The 21,856-nt window shown below is 37.1% G+C and overlaps 1 protein-coding gene across 25 annotated transcripts in view; it reads right to left on the reverse strand.

Moving 5' to 3' along the window:
* NCOA1 (nuclear receptor coactivator 1) overlaps nucleotides 1-21,856 on the reverse strand; it is a 251,118-nt gene that overhangs the window by 58,563 nt on the left and 170,699 nt on the right. For all 25 annotated transcript variants that reach the window (XM_070573176.1, XM_070573179.1, XM_070573170.1 and 22 more), the window contains 4 exons: nucleotides 13,244-13,421; nucleotides 10,903-11,082; nucleotides 9,241-9,336; nucleotides 4,403-4,543 (listed from right to left, as the gene is read on the reverse strand). In XM_070573176.1, coding sequence (XP_070429277.1) covers nucleotides 4,403-4,543; nucleotides 9,241-9,336; nucleotides 10,903-11,082; nucleotides 13,244-13,421 — 595 coding nt within the window. The remainder of the gene's footprint in view (nucleotides 1-4,402; nucleotides 4,544-9,240; nucleotides 9,337-10,902; nucleotides 11,083-13,243; nucleotides 13,422-21,856) is intronic.

Consider the following 21,856-nt stretch of genomic DNA (forward strand, 5'->3'; position numbering starts at 1 on the left):
TCACAGCAGCTGTAGAAGTAGAGCTATTCCAATTTCCGACTTCACTCAATTGGTGCTGAGATACCCTCAACAAGCATGCCTTAAGTAATGTTAACTAAATGGGCAGGTGTAAAACATGTGGCAGGGTACTATGGGCCAATGCTGCTAAGATTTCTTTTCCTTTCTGGTATTTCCCTAAATATATGTAGAAAGAACGAAATTACAAAATTTTTATTAAGATAAACAAAAAAAGTACCCCAGATGCTCTAAGAAATTTTCATCCACCAATGAATCAATTCAGTATATCACAATTTCTAAAAATGGAAAATAAACTCATACCTTAAATATTTTCAACAAAGTTTGACATAAAAAGATTTTCAGTTAACTCTGTTATGTACACCATGGAATTAACCACATTACACAAGTCTCAGAGAACATTCTGGTTAACCATTCATATGGGTACTTATGTTTTATAGCAATGCTTCCAAACTTCTTGATACTATAAACTTCTCCCAACTGTCTCATGATATTTTTATGTGAAAATAACTTTATTTTGTGATTATGAAGTTAAGATAATAGAGAAATAAACAAAAAATAAGTAAAGATAAAGTCATTTATAATCCCATCACTCAGAGATATGCATTGTTAACATTTTATGAACCTAGAACTGGATAGATATATGAGTGAGATCATACTATGTATGCTGTACTTTCTCAGCCTTATTTTATTTTTTTTGCAGGGAAGGATTTGCCCTGAGCTAACACCTGTTGCCAATCGTCCTCTTTTTTCCTCCTCCCCAAAGCCCTAGTGCATGGTTGTATATCCTAGTTGTAAGTTCTTCTAGCTCTTTTATGTGAGCCGCTGCTATAGCGTGGCAACTGACAGATGAGCGGTGTGGTTCTTAGCCTATTTTTTAACGTAACACAATATCATGGACATCTTTCAAAGACAAGAAATGATGATGCATTACATCACTGACAATAGGTAAACAGAACTTCCATAAAACTTTTCTAGGCTATCTGGCCCAGCATATCCCATGACTACTACTCTCCCTAAGAGCTGACAGATGTGGTACAGGAAGAGGTATTCTGAGGAAAAATAAGTAAGTCTGGGTAACAAAGTCAAACAGGTACCTTTATCGTAGAATTTCCCAGAAACTTAAATATCTTAAATATGTCTTATGAATCCCCAAAAGTGGGAGACTGAAATACTTCCCAAACTTAATTCAGCATGAAGCAAAATTTCCTAGTTATAGCTATTAACATCTTGTGGAACCTAGGTTTATGTTCCCCAAACTTCTCTGTAAGAAAATGTCTTTGACTAACAACACTACACTTTTAACGAAAGAGAACACACACATGTCATGGAAAGTTAGTGCTTTAATGTTTTCACACTTATTCAGACTCTTAAGAAAATTATTCTCATTCACTTTTGTCAAGGAAAATAGATACCCATATTTTGTAAAACTATATACGTGGTTGCAAGTCCCCTGGTCACTAACACTATTATTTGTTGCTATCATTTATTTATTAAATTTAGTGGCAATGTATTGAAGATTCTACTGTAAAAAATGCAAATTAAATAAATATAAAAGCACCTTTTGTAAGTCTTAAAAAAAAACTAAAAGGAAGAAAGAAAATGTCTTTGACTATAGACTCTGATTCAGTCGTGTGGGTAAAGTCCAGCAGCCTGGCCTAACAACTGCCCAGGATCAATCTCACTGGGAGCTTTGGTAAGCACGTAACCTAGACCCTTCTTTAAGGGACAGTCTGAATTGAAGAGACCCTGGGAAAGTTTTCCAAACTATATACACCTGCATGGACCTCCTCCTAGCTTAAAAAGTTCCTCAGATGATCCTGGCAATCTCCTGCCAATCTCAGTGAAGAACCACTGTTACAATCTAGTTCATGCTGAATGTCCCCACATACTCTTTGGCTGAAACACATTTTCAAATTTGATTCTGAAAAATAAAATGGTAAACTCCCTTTGAAAGCAGTCCATGAGCTGTCTCTGAAAAGTAGCTGAAAAACTAAGCTAAGAATTAACTTGAATTTTTAATGCATATTTAGGATTTTATACTAACTGCTGCCTTTAAAGAGTAAGTTAATGGGCAGGAAAAAGGAAGATAGGTGGAGGACAAATTTTTCTTGCCTAAACATCAATCACTGAAGAGTTTTATGAACTTTTAAACTTTATAAAAGTTTTACACAAAATCAAGGATACAGTGGCATAATTTGTTTCACTCTTTTCACACTGTCCCCAAGTTAAGAGGTGGCAAGGAAACTGCAAATGCAAACTACACCTCTCTCCATTCTTACGAGACCAGTGGTTCTCAAACCTGATGGACTTAAGCATTACCTTTGGAGCTTGTAAGATACCCAGGCTCTCATCTGAGATTTTAATTCAGCAGGTCAACATCTTTAACAGGTGTTTCTTGTGTAAGGGTTTCATGGACCACATTTTTCTCACCAGGTTAGATACTGCTGAATATAGAATATCAGAAAAAGATGTGCTCAATCCAGGAATGCTGTTTGGCCAGTTGTCCAGAATCTCCAAAACACTACAATCAGAGTCATGTGAACTCTGGACAACTTAATTCTGAGAAAAACACAAGTTACTTCTATTGAGGAATTTTTTTTTCTAAAAAAATGGAAGAAAACGACATTAAGAAATGACTAATGGGAAAGAGGTATTGAATTACATTTCTTTACATTTTATTCTAAATTGTTTCATTTCATATGTAAATGACAGATTACTTATTACACTTTAACGAATCTATTTTTTAGAGAATTCCAATGGTTTAGAAACATATACTTTAAACTGGGGCTCAATCACATCTATGGGGAGCCTAGTCATTTGGACAATGAGACAATAATCTAGACCTGCTTTGCTTTGGTGGAAATGTATATAAATTATAGGCAAATAAGATTAAATGTCTTTTAACTAATGCCTTGGAAGGCCAAATTTATTAAGTTAAGGCAAAAATCAAAGAGTATCATATACTTCAGCACGTTAGGCAATGAGTGGAGACAGTGCTCTGAATCTCAAACCTATGCAAAAGTCAAGTGCCGCTCTTGGTAGAGGGAGTCACAAAGTCTGCAACCAGTGGATGGCATTAGTTGCTTATTATAATGGTTTCCAAATTTGACTGCACTTCAGGATTGCCTGGGGAACTCGTAAAAAAAACAGATTCTTAGTCCTATCCATTGAAATACCGTCTTTGGGGATGGTATCAGTCCAGAAAGAGGCCCACGAGAGAACCACTAGTCTGTAGGCAGCTGTCCCAGAAGTTACCAGACTAGTGAGATTCATAGAGATGGCTTCCTGAAAAAAAAAATCAAGCTGCTTCCTCCATATACCATTAGGAAGCAGTTGACCTAAAATGAAATGAATGGAAGATCATCTGTAAACTTAGGAAACCTAATATTATGGGAAAATGTTAAAATTAAGAACAGTGATGGAATAGTGAAAAATATCTTTTAATTGTTTTTCAGTAATAGTCATACAAAGAGTCTCTTTCCAAAGAAGCTATTTACTTAGAGATTGGAGAAAAAAATTGCATTGGGAAAGGAGTATTAGGCTACCATAATTACCTGACCATATATTTAAAGTATATCAAATTCCTTATCTCTGAATCTGCATGAACTTTCTGGCCTTAATTCTCAGATAATCTTCCCTATCTTTCCCATAATACTGTTAAGTTCCTTAAGGGCAGGGAATATGCTTGTTTTCTACTCCCATAGTACTTACTATGACAGAGCAGCTATTCAATTATTAATTAATAATTTCAAATGTCATATTTTTAATTTGAAATTTCAACCTGAGTCAGGAGACACAGGTACTGTGACAGTCATGAAGAAAACATGCATGCTACAGATCTCTGTACTATCTGGAAGCCATCTGACACGCCTGTTCTGCTGAGAATGACCTTCAAAAGCCAGACAAAAATACCACTTCCTCTCTGAAGCTGTCCCTGATTCTCTAAGTCAGAATTAATTTTTTCTTCTCTAGTTATACCTCTATATAGCTCACGTCACACTAATCTTTAAAATTGTCTTACACTCTCCTAATATATTTTGAGCTCCTTGAGGGCAAAACCCTGCTTCCTAGTCATCATGTATCTCTGGCACCTTACATAGTATTCTATGTATGTGAGGAACTTGATATATGTCCGCTGAACGAATGAATGAATGAATGAGTGAGTGACCACCAGATGATATCCTGTTCTTTAAAATGTGCATCCCAAAGTTCAGGATCCACTCATGAATTACTTTGCTTACCCATTTCTTCCTTTCCCTAAAACTGATTATCGCAAAAACTGTAATTTGGAGAAAATACTTATCAAGCCATAAATTCTATATAAGTTATCTAATATTAATAAAGTGCAAGGTTAACAAAAATAATTGAGAGAGAAAAACTTTACCTTCTTGAAATAGTTGTCTGGCGTAAGATGGCTCTCTGCCCTGAGGTTGGAAAAAAGCATAAATGCACTTCCTCACTAAATCTTCCCAGCCAGTTCTGCCAGCAGCTCTCAGGGAACTGGTATCAATAGAGATGATTTTGCCTATAAAAAGAATGAAAGTTTACATTTATGATAGCCTTTTGATATAAATCATCTATATTTCCAAACTAACAACTGCATCTAAGGAATGTTCTGCCCCCACTCCAAGTGCTTAATGGACAAAAACATTAAAAATCACTATTAATTTTATTACGTATGGTAACGGAGTATATTCACGACATAATAATACAAAATTGTTTTGGCCTTGGAGAGCGTTATGTACTAGTATACCATATTTTAAAATTCACTTCCAGTCAAGTATTAGTCACACCATGAAGACCTAAAGCTGCTGAGATTAATGCAGGTCGAACTCCTCTTGCTCTTTGGATCCTGCTCTCTGCATAGTAATGACTGAATCACTTATTGGGGGAGGAGAGCCAGAGATGAAATATATTATTTTGGTTTAAATTAATTTCCAATAATAAAGGGAAGAGAATGTGAGAAAGTAAGCAAGACTTGACTTTTCTACCTCCTCTTGGGTTATAGGCAACATTGCATTTAAGAGTAAATGAAGAATGAAGGTAATAAAAGTTAAATCAGAAAAAGCTAACAAGTGAGATTAAGATTTGCTAGGCATTCTGCACACAGAACATACGCTTTATAAAATTTAGAGGTGACTTGCTATTATCATGTTTGTACAAATTTCTTAAATGGGTATGGAAGAATTCAGGTAAATTATTCCTTAGTTAATCAGGGGCTAATTAATCTAGTTTGTGATTATTCAAATGTTTTATTTTATGCAATCTTATATTCACACAAAATAATATAGGTAAGATATATACATACATATATATACACATATATAAATTGAGAATTGGATTAAATGAGAACCTGCAAACCCACCATCCAACTTCAGAACTTGAACATTACCAATGCTATTCCATTATGTGGGTACTCTTCACTTGTCACATCCCTCTATCTTTACATTCTCCTGTCAATGGACATCTAGATTGTTCCCAGTTTTTGGCCATTACAGTCAATGCTGCTATGAACATGTTTCACATTTTCCATGGTGCATGTGTGTGAGAGTTTCTCTAGGATACTGTTGTCATAGGTTATGTGAATGTTCAACTTTATAATATTAAACAGTTTTCTAGAAAGTTATATAAGAGTTACTGTTAATTCAATATCCTCTCCATCACTTGGTACTGTCAGGCTTCTTTATTTTTCACAATTAGTAGGTGAAAAATGGTTATAGTCTAAATGCATATTTCTCCAATTAATGAGGTTGAGTATTTTTCATGTTATTCAACAATATTTCTTTCCTCTTGTGTGAATGCCTGATTGTGTCTTATCCTCATCTTCCCTTTGCTCAACAACTCAAATTTATTGTACTGTTTGTGCCTCCTCATTTTAACTAATCCCTTCTTTATAGATTTCACTTGCTTTGTTTAGAAATAAAGTATTTATTAGACCTCTTTAACTTAGGGTCTTGAATCTAATGTACTCGAGTCTGTCTGATAAGGTTGTTGCCCAAGTCTTGGCATAAATGGAGATGGAAGAAAGAAAATACACTAAAACTTGAATAAGGAATTCTGTTTTTTAAGAACAGTTTGGGGAAAGGCTGGTGAACACTGTGACCAAAATTACTACAGACAATTTTGGACTTTCAAAGAATTTTAATTATTCAATCTTTGTTTACATCAGAGATCAAGAGTTGGTTACAGCAGGGAATCCACTGTTACATAATCTTCATATGCAATACTCCTCCTGATAGGCAGTGACTAAAGGAGGAGTGCGTGCATGTGTGTGTGTGTTTATGTGTTCATGTCAGTATTGGCCCATAAGACAGCAAGAGAGTCTGGAATTGGAGAACTGGAGGAGAGAAAGTGATTAAATTATCAGCAATGGTAACAAATGACTGGGTAACGCAATGACTATCTTAGAAGAGAATCAAGAATAGGTTGATTTTGAATATTTCTGCTTGCTAGAGGAAGGTTCAACCAACCAACCAAATAAACCACTGTTCCACATTTCCTGGTAGAAGACTTTTTTCTTTTTTTAGGAGACACAAACCACTCCATATAGAATTAAAAGTACTGCTAAAATTTAAGGAATTCAATATCTAATACTTATTATATCGAGTTTATTATTTTTTATCTGAATCAATTCTATGAAATGTTTTACATTTTAAGAATACTTTATATTTCTCTGGCATCCTTCTATTTTCTTTCTATTTTATATTTTCTCTGGTATCTTCGGTGTAACAAGTGTGTACAGTACAGTGATGCCCTTTTAATAGTGCTTTAGTGGAAGGCAATGCAACATGAAGGAAGAGTTCTATATTAGGGCCTGAAGATGTCTGTTCTCAGCAATTAGCTATATGGTTTTGGAAAAGTCACCACTCTTTCATTTGTAAAATGGATAGGCTAGATTCTGTGATCTCTGAGGTTCTCTTTAGATTTATAACTATTTTATGATCTAGAGCTTAAAATTTTTATAATTTTTTTTTAAAGATTGGCACCTGAGCTAACATCTGTTGCTAATCTTTTTTCTTCTTCGTCTTCTTTTTTCTCCCCAAAGCCCCCCAGTACATAGTTGTATACTGTAGTTGTGCTCCTGCTGGTTGTGCTATGTGGGATGCCACCTCAGCGTGGCCTGACAAGTAGTGTCATGTCCTCACCCAGGATCTGAACTAGCGAAACTTAAGCACTCCACCATGGGGCCAGGCCCTATAAATTTATTTTTAAATCAGGTGTATCTAAGATTTGAATGCTGGGTCCCTGGTCACAAACAAGACTACCAGTGACAACATTGTTTTTAGGGGAAAATACATCTTCTTCAAAACAACCCAATTTAGGATTCAATTTATAGAAGTACAATATGAGGAAAAGCTGATATATATTTTTCCTAAATCATCCTCATAACTTTTAGGCCTCCCTCATATCCCACATTTATTCTGTGCCTTAACTATCACCCCTTTCCAGCAGGCTTTTACTATCTCACAAGCCTTTATTTGGTTTTATTGACACAAAAGACTAGTTATATTTTTCAATGGACTGTATTTTTCCTCCATGCAATAATATTTTTGGTTTTTAATAAGGGATTATTAAATTTTTCCAGGGCTGTTCATTAGTAGAAAATGGAAAGGTAGACTCAAAGAGGGGAATGAAGGTATGGTAATTGATAATTACTACCCTCAGATGTGGCATCTCTAAGCTCCTAGACATTCTCTTCACTATATTCTATTATCTGTGCTAATTTATCCCCACCCACTCCTCAGTAAGAGCACTTGGGAGTTTATCTTTAAAAATACATGAATAAAGCACACAACATAGGAATATTAGATTTCCGGGACTAAAACATTAACAAATATTCTAACAGGATCTTATAAGCAATGATAAAGGTCAAAAAGTGCATTAAAACTAAACTTTCACAAAGAATAAAAGTTAATAGAAATGATTTTTTCAATCTCATTCTGCTAAAAAATATATCTGTACTATTTCTACTCTAAAATTAGAAAGGAGAGTGATACATATGTAACTCTGATTGATGTAAAAGTATAAAAATTTGATGTTACAGTGAAGATTAATAATATACGCAAAATACTTTATAAATCGTGAAGAACAATAACAATTTGTTTTCACTGAAAATCAAATCTGAAGTAGGCCTTTAAAAAGAAAGCCTTATTTTCAGGCACTCTCACTATTATTCACTGTGTGGCTCTCCTGTCCTCTTTCAGCTCTTCTAACACACATCTGTCTTAGGGCTTTTGCAGCTGTTTCCTCAATCAGGAGCACTCATTCTGCACCACGGCCCTTCCTCACAGGCCCCTTCCTCACCTACAGTTTGCACAGTTGGCACCACCTGATCCTTCGGGGCTTAAGGGCTCAATACCAGCTCCTCAGACAGACCTTCTTTAATTGGCTAATTTTAAAACAGGTCCTCCCTATTACTTTATTCCATCTCACACCTTTTCTATCATAAAATGTACCACAATTTATAATTACATAGTTGCTTTTTGCTCAACCGTGTTTACCCTGAGGAATTATACATACTGCCAAGCACTTCTAGGCATTCAATCAGCACGTGCTGAATGAATGAAGAGAAAGGATAAACGAAAAAAGAAATAGCCAGGTTCATTTAAGCATAATATTAAAACCATAGTATTTGTTTGTTTTTTTTTTTTTTTAGATTTTTTTTTTATTTTTTCCTTTTTCTCCCCAAAGCCCCCCGGTACATAGTTGTGTATTCTTCGTTGTGGGTTCTTCTAGTTGTGGCATGTGGGACGCTGCCTCAGCGTGGTCTGATGAGCAGTGCCATGTCCGCGCCCAGGATTGGAACTAACGAAACACTGGGCCGCCTGCAGCGGAGCGCGCGAACTTAACCACTCGGCCACGGGGCCAGCCCCAAAACCATAGTATTTGTAACCATTTATAAATAAATATGCTTATATATACATTGCCAAACTTCTTTAAAAATTTTATTCTGTGATTATGAAAAATTGACAGTAAAACAAATACAAGTACATGAACAGCTATAAAATAATGTTCTCTCCAGCATCCTGCCCATGACAATAATCACAGTACCTAAAATGCACAATATCAAGACCACCATTTAAAATGTTTTCTGTATAAGACTAGTGAACAGAAGTTGAATAAGAGAAAACAGAAGAACACAACATTTTTGACGTAATTAGTTTTAAGGGGATAGGTATACCATTAACACCGAAGGAAGGTTCTGAACTTTGCAGTCAGTACCTGTAGTATCTTGCTTGGTCATAAAGGATTCCACACCCGTAACAGCTGGAGGCCGAGGTAATCGTCGTGCAATACAAATCAAACACGACTGGAAATCTGCCCAAAACAAGGAGGGAAAATTGAAGGAAAGAAGCTAGAAAATGGTTCGCATCTATCACTTGCCATTAACAGTTTTCATAAAAACAATATATGTTGTAGGATCTGACACAATATTGGAGTCGTTGATTTAATAATATTAGAAATAAAATTGCTGGCCACCAAAAACTGGCAGCTCCAGGTAAAGATCTAGGTAGCTTAAATTATCTTTCCCATTGAATGTTCTTATGTAAACTAGAGGAGACTGATGCACTTCAAGTATTTGGATGATGACAACTCGAAGAAGTAGTTTTGGCTAGATTTAAGCAACATGGTGGTTTTTAAAATACAGTTTTATAGTCAATTTCCTATACTGATCAGTGCTTAAAGGCTACAAAGATTATTCTTATAACCATTGTGCAGATAACAATTATTGTATGAGAAAACAAGATTTAACTGTTTCCAAAGAAGCATTATTTTGCCCTTGACAGAGGACTTAAATTTTTAGGATCTTAATTTTTTTGAAGTCCCATTTCTAAATTATTTTGAGAATGCTATACACAATATCACACAGCTAAATATGAAATTTAATCATATCAGGCAGACTTGCATGTGTATTTTGTAAAAAGTCCCCAGCTGACTGTGGCATCCTTCCCTGGTGAGATCTACTGCCTCCACGGCCTTTTCCGCATCTGACTGACTTCTCGTCTACTACCTTCCCTGGTCCTTACTCCAGTTTCCAATTTGTGTTGTTCTTAACTTAGCTCTAACTTCACATGGAAAACTCATCCACTGTCACATATTAACTAATGTCATGTTCATGCCATATTCATATTAGAGCTTCAGCTGTGTTTTCATCTGTTCATGAGCTTTCTCCTTGTAAATTACCTTGGATGGCCTCAAAAACGCTAACTCTATTCTCCAATGTTCCTTACACTCCAAACTTGAAACTTTCTAAAAACCAGAACTGTTCAACAGCCTGCTGCATCTGGTACATTTCCAACTGGCAGCAGTTAGTTACATCTCTTATTTCTAGGCAGTAAGTTGGTTTGAATTTGACATTTTACTGGGAATGCCAGATTAAAACTGAGAATTTTGGGGCATTTTAAAGGCAGTGATTCTGGATGTTAGCAATTTTTTTTCTTAAGTATTAAGAAATACATAGCAGGGGGCCGGCCCGGTGGCGCAGTGGTTGAGTGCACACATTCTGCTTCTCAGCAGCCCAGGGTTCACTGGTTCAGATCCCGGGTGCAGACACGGCACCGCTTGGGAAAAGCCATACTGTGGTAGACGTCCCATGTATAAAGTAGAGGAAGATGGGCATGGATGTTAGCTCAGGGCCAGTCTTCCTCAGCAAAAAGAGGAGGAGTGGCAGTAGTTCGCTCAGAGCTAATCTTCCTCAAAAAAAAAAGTAGTAAAAAACAAAGAAATACATAGCAAATTGAATAGCCACTATGATATATAAGATAGTGACTAAAAATACTGTCTGATGAAGGCAGTTTATAATCAATTACCTCCCTATTCCTGAAAGCCACAGAAAAGGCAATCAAACTTAATTTTAAATCTTAAAATGAGCCTTTGTTTTACCTTCTCCATCCTCTTGAATTGATTTTGGCTGTGACACAGTGAAACACTGCATTACTTCATACCGCTGGCAAGCTTCTTGGTTCTCGGTGCCTGGTTCATCTGGAGGGTGAATTAGCATCCTGCAGTTAAAGGTATGGCTATTTCGTCGTGTTGCCTCTTGAGGCCAAGGAACTCCATTTACTGTGGAAGAAAAATTAATTATATGACTGTGAATAAGGTGAAAAAGTACAAATTCTGAGGACACAAAAGACATACCTTTAGCTATCTGCTTAATTAGATACTCAGATTAAAAGACAGACCTCTTCAGATCTAACATTATCCTGAGGCAATAGGATACTTATCTTCCTTAGAAAACCTAAATGCCTACCAATTAGAAAATTATAAAATTTCCAAGAAACTGTATAAGATTCCCCCACTCAAACATAAAGCCTTACAAATACCCTAATTCATTAACAGTCTTCAGAAATGATTAAAGACAAAAATTAAATTTTTTTTTTTTAGGAAGATTAGTCCTGAGCTAACTGCTGCCAATCTTCCTCTTTTTGCCGAGGAAGACTGGCCCTGAGCTAACATCCGTGCCATCTTCCTCTGCTTTATATGTGGGATGCCTATCACAGCATGGCTTGCCAAGTGGTCCATGTCCACACCCAGGATCCAAACTGGCAAACCCCAGGCTGCCAAAGTGGAACGTGCACTTAACCGCTGCACTACCAGGCCGGCCCCCCCAAATTAAAAATTAATAGTTTACTAGTTCTTTTGCTCAGAATTTTATTGCAATTAATTAATGAGCTTTTCTGTTTTTCTCTAGTTATACTCTGGAAATGAAAAAATGACTAAAAACCACAGGTCTATTGTTAAGCAGGGGTTTTAACCTGGCAGGCGTGGGGGTTCTTAAGGACAGGCTTGTGTGCATGCACACCTTTTTCGGGAGAGGATTCAAAGTTTCTCAAAGGAGTGTGTCACTCAAAAAAATATTCAGAATAGATAGAAACCAATCATGGTTTCTTAGAACCATTTTTTCTTGCACTTTATTTTATTTCATTCACACAATTTATATGGTACAATGCCTTGAATACAGTGGATAATCAAGAAGTTATTACATAAAAATTATTGTTAAACAGAAATGTTACCTGATTCAGTATAATAAAATTGAATTCAGTTGTAAAAAAGACGTCTGTACATTTCAAGTGAGAATCATTGTGTGGTCAGTCACCATTTCCCAGTTACAGTGTTGTATTCAAACCATGGTGGCAGTTAGAGGTTTTTAAAGCCGTTCTTCCACCATTCCCAACAGTTTTCTTAACTTATCCTCTCCATTGACTCTCCTTCCCTTTTGCTCATCACTCTATAACTGTTAGATGAAATGATGGAAACAAACCTACAAACCTACACTGGGGTAAGGAGTCTTGGTTCTGCTATGAGCTAATTGTGAGGTTTGGATTAATTACTCAAGCTTTGCCTCATCATTAAAATAAAGGAATCCACTGTCTTATCTCTAAAGTCATTTACACTCTAAAATTATGCAACAAAACACATAAGATCCCTTAATAATTCAAATATCAAACTTAATAGAAACAATAATTTCAGGCTCTCAGTTACTATAAATACATACTACTCCTTCCAAAGATGAAATAAGGCTTCCATTCCATCGAGTGAACAATGTAGAAAATAAAGAGCTATGGATAACATTTTATTGGCATGTTTGGTTTAGTTATATAGGACTTCTAGCCAAGGCCCTGTTCCCTCTTTTGGAGCACATTTAGGCTAAAGAGCAAGCACATGCCTTAGTGAATGGAACAGAGGCTGTAAATCAGAACCCATTCATCCTCTCAGCTAGGCTCCCTCGTCAGTGAACAACTCATCCAACCATATTTGGAACTCTTAAGTTGAAACCACTTACACTCAAAAATGTTAATTTCACTTATAAGTATGTAATATGACAGTATATTCCTCCCTTCCTCCCTTTTTTCTTTTTTTAATTTGAGCAGGTTGGTGACAAGGGTATACATTTTTCTCTTCCTTGGACACAATCAAAATTGAGAACAAAGGGAATTTCAAGCAGAATCTTCTTGTGGCAAGGCAACTAACTGCTCTGCTTCCCACTACTGTCACATGATTGTGGCATAATCTAGAGAGACAAGATAAAAGAAATTCTCTCTATCAGTTATTTGATGACATTCCCCCTTGATATTTACATCTAAGGCTGAAATTAAATTTTAAAATATTTCTTATATTATAACATAGAATAATACTGTGTACTATAAATAATGTATTATATTTATTACGTAAGGAGAAGCTACAGAGAGTTTATATTCTTTAAAAAAAACACATTTCTTTGTACCGAGTGATTTTGGTAGCAGATTCTTCACAAACTCCGCATGATCCCCCACGTGCAGTATGCTGTAGACACTGGTATTCATTAATTCCTCCTGATTGTAACCCAAGTAGCTGGTCACATTCTCTGACACAAATACAATTCTCCCTTCACAGTTCACAACAAAGAAAAATCCATCCAAAGCCTGCAAAGCCAAAAGAATAAAAAAAAAATAGGATTAAGAGGTTGGGAGGTTAAAAGATAAAAGAAAAATAAACATATACATTTCTCTACTGAAAAAGAGATTGGGGGTTGGCCCCGTGGCCAAGTGGTTAAGTTCATGCACTCACTTCGGCAGCCCAGGGTTTTGCTGGTTTGGATCCTGGGCACAGACCTGGCACTGCTCATCAAGCCATGCTGAGGCGGCATCCCACATAGCAGAACTAGAAGAACCCACAATTAGAATATACAACTACGTACTGGGTTTGGGGAGAAGAAAAAAATAAAAAGAGGAGGATTGGCAACAGATGTTAGCTCAGGGCCAATCTTAAAAAGAAAAAGAGATCAAAAATAAATGTCAAGTAAAAAGAAGGAAGACTGAATAGGAAATTTAGTAGCGCACGTTCTCTGTGGAGGGGACAAGATTTTTACTCAGACTGCACACTAATGTCTCAAGTAGGCATAAATGAATATTTATTTTTTCCTTAGCAAGAAATTTTATGGTAGCAGATGTGAAGCAAGCGATTGACCCATTCATTCAGTCATAAACATCTCTGAACTGTAGGTTAAGACTTGGTCCCTACTCTAAGGGAAGTTGTGGTACAGTTGGAGGGAGACATAAACATAATAAAATACCAGTGATAAATGCACTGTCAGAGACATACACAGAATATTCTCTGAGCACAAAGAAGGACACCTAATTTGCGGTCAGGGTGAGGGGCAAAGAAAGGCTCCTTACAGAACCGTATCTGAGTTACAAAAGGCATAGTGGTGGAGGGCAAGAGGAATGAAGGAAGAACATTCTGGGCAGAGGGGAGAGCATGGCATATAAAGGAACAAAAAGCAGTTTGGAATTGTTGGAGTACAGGGTACAAGGCAGGCTTGTGGCAGGAAATAAATCTGCAGAGGTAGACAGGAGCCAAATCACAGAGGGCCTCCTATGCACTGAGACAGAACCAGGGGTCTCCAAAAGAAGATGTACATGCCCCATGGGGAGCATAATATCCAAAGCAGTGCAGAAAAAAACTTAGAACCTCTATTTATAGTGTAATCCAAAACATAAGGAAGAAATCAAGCTTAATAAACATATCATACCCTGGGACCTCACTCAGTCCAGACAGTCGCCTATCACAAACCATGGAATCCCAAGAAAAGACTCAGAATGCAGAGGTTGACAGGGCACCTTACTTAGTTACAATCTTTCCATTTATTGCAACATACTGCAGTTTACTTCCTATAGAATGTATATAAGCAATAAAAGCAAGACCTTTACAAAGTAAAGCATTCACAAAACTTTGTAACAAGACATAAAATGACCATAAAAATTCTTTGTGTCACACAGGGGTTTGCTGGTTATCTGTGGCATACTTAAAAGAGCCATCTAACAACGTTGGTGGGCTACTCAACTTTCCTTTTTAAAAATGGCAAGTGTCCGGGGGCTGGCCCCGTGGCCGAGTGGTTAAGTTCGCGCGCTCCGCTGCAGGCGGCCCAGTGTTTCATTGGTTCGAATCCTGGGCGTGGACATGGCACTGCTCATCAAAACCACACTGAGGCAGCGTCCCACATGCCACAACTAGAAGGACCCACAACGAAGAATATACCACTATGTACCGGGGGGCTTTGGGGAGAAAAAGGAAAAGAAATAAAAAATCTTAAAAAATAAAAATAAAAAATAAATAAATTAATTAAAAAATGGCAAGTATCCCAAATTTGCTGACATTTTCTATGATAAGTGGTAATAATAATATGCCACCTAGAAGATATTTTCCAAATAATAAACATACTTAATTGTGTCCCTTCAGGGTAAAGATGAAATTTTAACAACGAATAAGAAATAAATTGCCTTTCAAAAAGATACTTATGCTATAGAGACAGGATGTCCTGAAATGTTACCATAGTTATGATTTTGTTGCTGAAAATGATGCAAACCACTTGTAAAAATTATCTTCTCAGTTTAACCATTTATAAACAGAACTTTTTATCTGCTCAAAAATCTTCTAATCAGAGTTTCAGTGGGCTTTAAACCCATTTTTTAAAAATGTAAAAATGCAACATCTTTTGATTAGTTTGGAAGAATCACTGTTTGAGATCAAGGAAGATGGAATTTCAATGAAAACCTTTGAATAACTGATGGATAGGATTTTAAAGTAAGTATCATGGCTTAGTAAATTCACCTAAGCATACATTTTCCCACTTCCATCTACTTCATTTTTGTGGTGTCTTTTTCAGCTAAGACGATTATTTAAACCAAATAGTAAAATTAACTGAACTGAAAACTACATCTTCAAATCACTTCATCACAAAGCATTCAACCAAGATTTTAAAAAATAATGAAGCATAACAACATTGCTCTCACTAAAAATATTAACATTTTCTTTGACAAGAACAAAAAGAAGCAAAACTATTTTTATTCCACCTGACTATTGTGACTATTTCTCACTTAGTTCATAATGCAAAGGCGAGAAGAATGTGATTAATAATCTAAAAATCTCAACACTAGATAAACCCTTTGCTTAAAGTATTTTGGGTTTAGATGGGCACAGGAAAGCATCTTCATATCTAACCAACTTGTTTTTTTTAAGTCAAGTTAGCTATAAATTTCATAGCAGGTGATCAATATATATTTATTTGCCTTGCAGTTTATATGAAAATATGAATAACTGAAATACAGATTTATCAGATATTTTTTTTTTTTTTTTTTTTTTTTTTTTTTTTTTTAAAGATTTTATTTTTTTTTTTTATTTTCTTCCTTTTTCTCCCCAAAGCCCCCTGGTACATAGTTGTATATTCTTCGTTGTGCGTCCTTCTAGTTGTGGTATGTGGGACGCTGCCTCAGCGTGGTTTGGTGAGCAGTGCCATGTCCGCGCCCAGGATTCGAACCAACGAAACACTGGGCCGCCTGCAGCGGAGCGCGCGAACTTAACCACTCGGCCACGGGGCCAGCCCCAGATTTATCAGATATTTTTTAAAAGCAGATCTAAAAATTCTTTAAAATGTTCTTAGCTATTAAGTGAATCAGTATAAATACAATTTAATGTTTTTCTTTTTGGTCTCTCAAAAGAGTTTAATAAAGAACAGTTTGAGTATAACAAAGTATCATAGCTCAAAGCAAGAAACAGGACTGACATCGAAAGACAAGCAAGGAAAACTTGGCTGTTTCATGGTGAACCACCTCCAAGGGCCACACCACCAAACGTCTTTAGCACTACCTTCTCCTGTTTTCATCTCATTTTCAGGGCATCTTTCTTGGCTTCTCGTTCTCTGCCTCTCTGGTAACCCTGTCTACCCTCAGAGACACAGCCAGTCTCTTCCTTGCTTTCTTCCCTTTCCATGTCTGTCTCTAGACAACTCTGAAAGTTACCTGTTGTCTGTACAGGGGCTGGGAGAGACTGAGACCCACTCCTGGTTATCATCTCTGCCCAATGTGAAGACTGACCAGTGGTGTGCTTGGGGCTTCTAGCACAGAAAGGTTCAGGGATTCATCTGGACTAGCTGGTGCAATTATTTTTAAGACATTTGCAAAATCCAAAGGATTTAAAAGTTCTGCTTCATTGCAGTATGCCTGCAGTCCCTGCAGTCTTCTGTTTCCAAAGACTTACTGGGGCTTCTCCAAGTTCTTCTCTCATTGAATGTACCTGACCTCATTGCCAGGCTGGGAAGTTATTCTAGTAACTGGTCTCTGGAATATTCAGTTGGTCAGCCCTATGGGGAGTGTACAACTTTCACCAGGTCTCTGCTTGGCCTCAGTTATACGGACTCATTGCTTCCTCGGCGAAGTCTGGGGCATCATACCTCTTTTGAGCTTCCCCAGAAGAGGCTGGCTTGGAAAACAGGTCGACAGAGGCTGTCCCCCTGGTCACAGAGTTGTCCTGCTGACCCTACCTCTGAGATGCAGACAGCCTGTCTTTTGCTGGAAATGCGTGTTTTTTGGTTTTTAATTATAGATGAAAACATACTTATAAAAAATTTAAAATATGAAAATGAAGTACATAGTAGAAGATCTGCCAAAATCCCACTCTCAAGAGACTGGCAACACTTCAGGGAATACTCTTTGAGACTACTCCTATGAACATACAAACGTCTATAATTTCTAAAAGTATGTCTGATTAATAAAATCTGCTAATACTTGCTCTTATTCTCATATGTTGTGCATATATTTAACTTCCAAGTGTGCTCCTGGGAAGGAATCTTCCTTTTTCTCCAAGTCCTGACAGCTGGTCTTGTGTTGAGCTGCACACAGAAGATGATAACAAATGCCTGTCCTTTCGGTACAAGATGATCAACCTGAAGGAGTTTTCTTTCAACCCAGAATACCACCCTCTGAAGAGGACCAGCTTGGGTCTCACAGCAGGGTTCACGTTGGCCAAGACTTCTCACAGGGCCCTGGCTTTTAATCACTACATGAGCTTCATGAACTATCACCTAAGTGTCAGTCACTGGACAAAGTTCTGGGAATAAAATATGTAACTGTCAACAATTTTACAGTCTCTGAATGGAAAGACAAGTATACATAGTGACAATATAGTACAAGAGAGGAATGCATAAAGGTTAAGCACAGAGTGAAGCACCCAAAATGGGCGAAGGGATGATTGTCATGGGTAAGGTTTCCTGGGAGGAAGCCACACTATACCTGAGCCGAGGCTCGAAGGACACAGAGCAGTAGCTCAGGGGGACAAGGGGTGGAAAGGACATTCAAGATAGAGGAAACAGCTCAGAGGTGAAAAAAAGGAAATCACTTTCTATGCACTTGTCATATTTGTGTTAACAGTAAAAAGTTTTTTTGAAAAAGCTGCAAGGAAAAGCAAAAAAATAAGGAATTTATCTGAAAGACAACAGGGATTATCTTGGAAGGCAATGTTTTTAAGCAGGAAAGTGACATGATCTGCTTTTACAAAGATCCTTCTGGCAGCGGGTATGGCATGCAGATTGGAAGCAAGACCAGTTGCAATGCTATTGTGATACTCCAGTTCAAAGGAGAGCCTGAACAACGACAATGACCGTGGAAGTGATAGAAGAGAATTTGACAGAGGCAGAACAAACAGCATCTGGTGACCTCTAGCAGCTGTGGCAACACACTTGGGGTGATCTTTCATTAATGACTTTAAGGTTCTAGTAGATAAGCGCCTTTCCCTGAGAAAGGGGATGCAAGGGGGGAAAAAAAATCTATTCTTTTATTTTTTGACTTTTTTAAAACAGGAGGTAAAGGGATGGATTATAAATTTAGTTTTAGAAATGTTGTTGAAATGACTGAGGAACATTCAGATGGAGATGTTTAAAAGGCAGCAGGATATAATGAAAGGGAAGCTCTAAAGACAGATCTGGGCTAAAGAGAGACATCTGCGATTTACAGGTACATATAGAATTACTTGGCTTTGTCTTTGTTTTTAACTTCAGTCATCTTTTCCCCTTCCATAGAATATCTGATTTCCTTCGGGGAGTTACTTCTTCCCCATTAAATAAAGTCTCACAAGAGTCTTAATTGGGCCACTGGGAGACTTCCTCTCTAGATGTGAACCTTGAGGAGAATTACAAAAAGACTGAAGACGGCTGGAATGCATTCATTCTAGCTGCAGGATACTGCCCAGATGGGTCTTTCTAAGAGAACTTTTGTATAGTTTCCTCCTTCTAGCCTCCTCAAGATGCCTTGGTTTCACCTTATCTACAAGCACGGTTCTGTGATATCCAAATAGGATTCTAATAAATTCACATTGGCTTAATTTAGTCAGAATTGGTGTCTGTTGCTTGAAATCAGAGAACCCTAATTGATATTTTACACACACACAAGATGTACACACACATATAGGAATACAACATAGAGAAATAGATATAGATAAAACTGCCTAGGAGATGTGCACAGAATAAAAAAAAAAGGGCCAAGGACAAAACCCTGGAGGAAGCTAACATTTAAGAGGCAGGTAAAGAAAGAGATCCGAGCGAGAGGTTGAGCAGTAGCCAGAGACCAGAGGAGATAGTTCTATCAAAGAGGCCATGGGAAGAGTTGTAAGGAAGAGGGAATGTGTGGTCAAGGGTGTCAAGAGCCAAATAGCACTGTAGCAAATGCTATAAAGTGAGGTAAAGAGGCCTGAATGCACGTGCAAAGTATAGGGAGACTTCCGTGACTAAAACAGAATTTTTCTTGGGGAGCAGTGGGAAATAAGGAGCCTGAGAGTCAGATACTGCAGAGCTTTGAACAGAAGGCAGAGAAAGTTAGACAGCAAAGAGCAATGGAGAAGGAGGAGCTTAAAAGTAATGCTTGTACTGATGAGTCCTTACTACGTGCCAAGTAACAAATGTTGATTGAATAAATAAATTCTAATACCACTCTCTAAATGTGAGGACATTACCTCCAATACCTTCATTCCTAACTTATGCTACCTTGATTTTATGTTTAAAAGGGGGGGGAGGATAAGTTGAAAACTGTACGGGGAGAATTTCTCAGATTATGGTGGATATTTGGTCACTTTTTAGATGTGGGGATCTTCCATCTGAGCAAATCCCTCTAGACTAACCTTGTCAAATGGAACTTACTGCAGTGACATAAACGTTCTGTAACTGTACCTGCCTGCAGTAGCCACTAACCACATGAGGGTATTGAGCACTTTAAATATGGCTGGTGAGACTGGCATTGAATTTTTAATTTTATTTAGCTTTAAATAGCCACATGTGGTGAGGGGCTATCTTACCGAACAGTACAGCTCTAGACTGCAACCTGGATGGTTCCATGGAGAATTTCATGATGGCTTTTCTACCACTTCTTCTCCTAGCTGCCCTGGATTAGACTCTATAAAGTTTAAGGCAACGAGGACAGGGTTAGGAGATACACAAGAAGTGACAGAAAAGGCTGTCAATGAAGTCAGCTTTGAAGTCTGTAAAAGTTAATAATTCTATTTTACAGTCTCTGTTTCACATATTTATAGCTCATAAATACAAATATTATTAGTTTCTTAAGGTCAAGAACCTAAATATATTTCTATTCTGAGTTTTTGGAATTTCTAATTTGATGTGTTTTTTTTTCATATTTGAAAACGCTTACCTAACGGCATTTAATTCATGTGTTATGTTGTGTTAACAGTTTTCCTTTGATTCACAGTGATTTTCAGGGTAATAATTTCATCAGTTAAAAAAAGTAATTCTTAGTTTTCTTCTCATGGTAGTTTGGAATGGATGTTTTCCTGTCCTTTTCTGTTCCTTTTAAAGAGCTGTGGACTCCTTCTCCTACAGCAATAACAAACGTTTATATAAATTAAAGATGTACTAATAGCACTCTGTCTCCTGTTGTGCAGTGTTCAGTTTGTGAATGATCTGTTTGCTCTCCTATTGATCTCTGCGGTTTCTGAAGAACATGCGGTGAAACTAGGATTTAAATGAGTATCATTTTCCTACAGGAACTCCAGAAATCTCAAGGACTTCTACATCTTCTATTTCTTCAGTATCTCAAATGACATCATATACATAAAATAAATTTAATAAATATTTAATGAATTGAAAAGAGATATAAAGTTCTGAAGCCAGTTTTAAGCTTTGGGCACTAAGAAGGCAGACAGAACCCCCACAGGAAAACTAGAAGATGTGAAAAGACTAGTCTACTAACAACACCCTGCAGAGTAGAAGAGACAAGCAGTAAGTGCTAGGATAGATCAGGGCTCCAGGCAAGGCCCAAGTGTAGCCAAGGAGTGGGATGGTGTCAGGTGCCAAGAAGGGGGAAGAGATATGGCAGAAGTGGGAAATGAGCCTAAAGTATTTCTCTTTAACTTGTTTTCCTATAAAAGCTTATATTAAAAATTTCAAAATACAGCAAAGTTGAAAGAAGTTTGTAGTGAACATCTGTATATCCACCACCTAGATTCTACCATTAACATTTTTACTATACTTGTTACAACAATGCTTCCAGAATGCAGTCATGCAATCAATTTAATGGGTTGTGAAAAGAATACAGTAATAAAAAAATCAGAGTCTACCATATGTGGTAACTTCCCCCTCCCAGTTATACGTGTGTACTCTCTGAGAGTAGTTTATATCCAGTTTCAAAGACCAACAATGGCTTTTACATTTTACAAATCTAGAAAATAAGTGCTCGTTCTCCTAATAAAAATTGTTAAAACCAACAGACTAACAAAGTGCTTAAATAATGTGGAGGTGAAATAAAGAATTTAGATTTTGAGGGGAAAGGTGCCGATAGCAGAGTCACAAATATTTAGTGGCCTGTTAAAAGTACAGGAATGAAGTATGGGAAGACATTAAAGCCAGAAGGACATATATGGGTGTCATCTCTACAAAGATGAAAGGTGAAGCAAAGAGAACACATGATAATTCTGGGGCCAGAAAACCAAGAAGTGAATTTTGAGAATGTTCTCACAATTGCAGCATTGGTAGAGGGAACTGTGGTTAATACAAAACTGGAGGAATAGTTAGGGTAATAGG

The sequence above is a fragment of the Equus przewalskii genome, chromosome 14, assembly GCF_037783145.1.
Source record: "Equus przewalskii isolate Varuska chromosome 14, EquPr2, whole genome shotgun sequence".
Taxonomy (NCBI): Eukaryota; Metazoa; Chordata; class Mammalia; order Perissodactyla; family Equidae; genus Equus; species Equus przewalskii.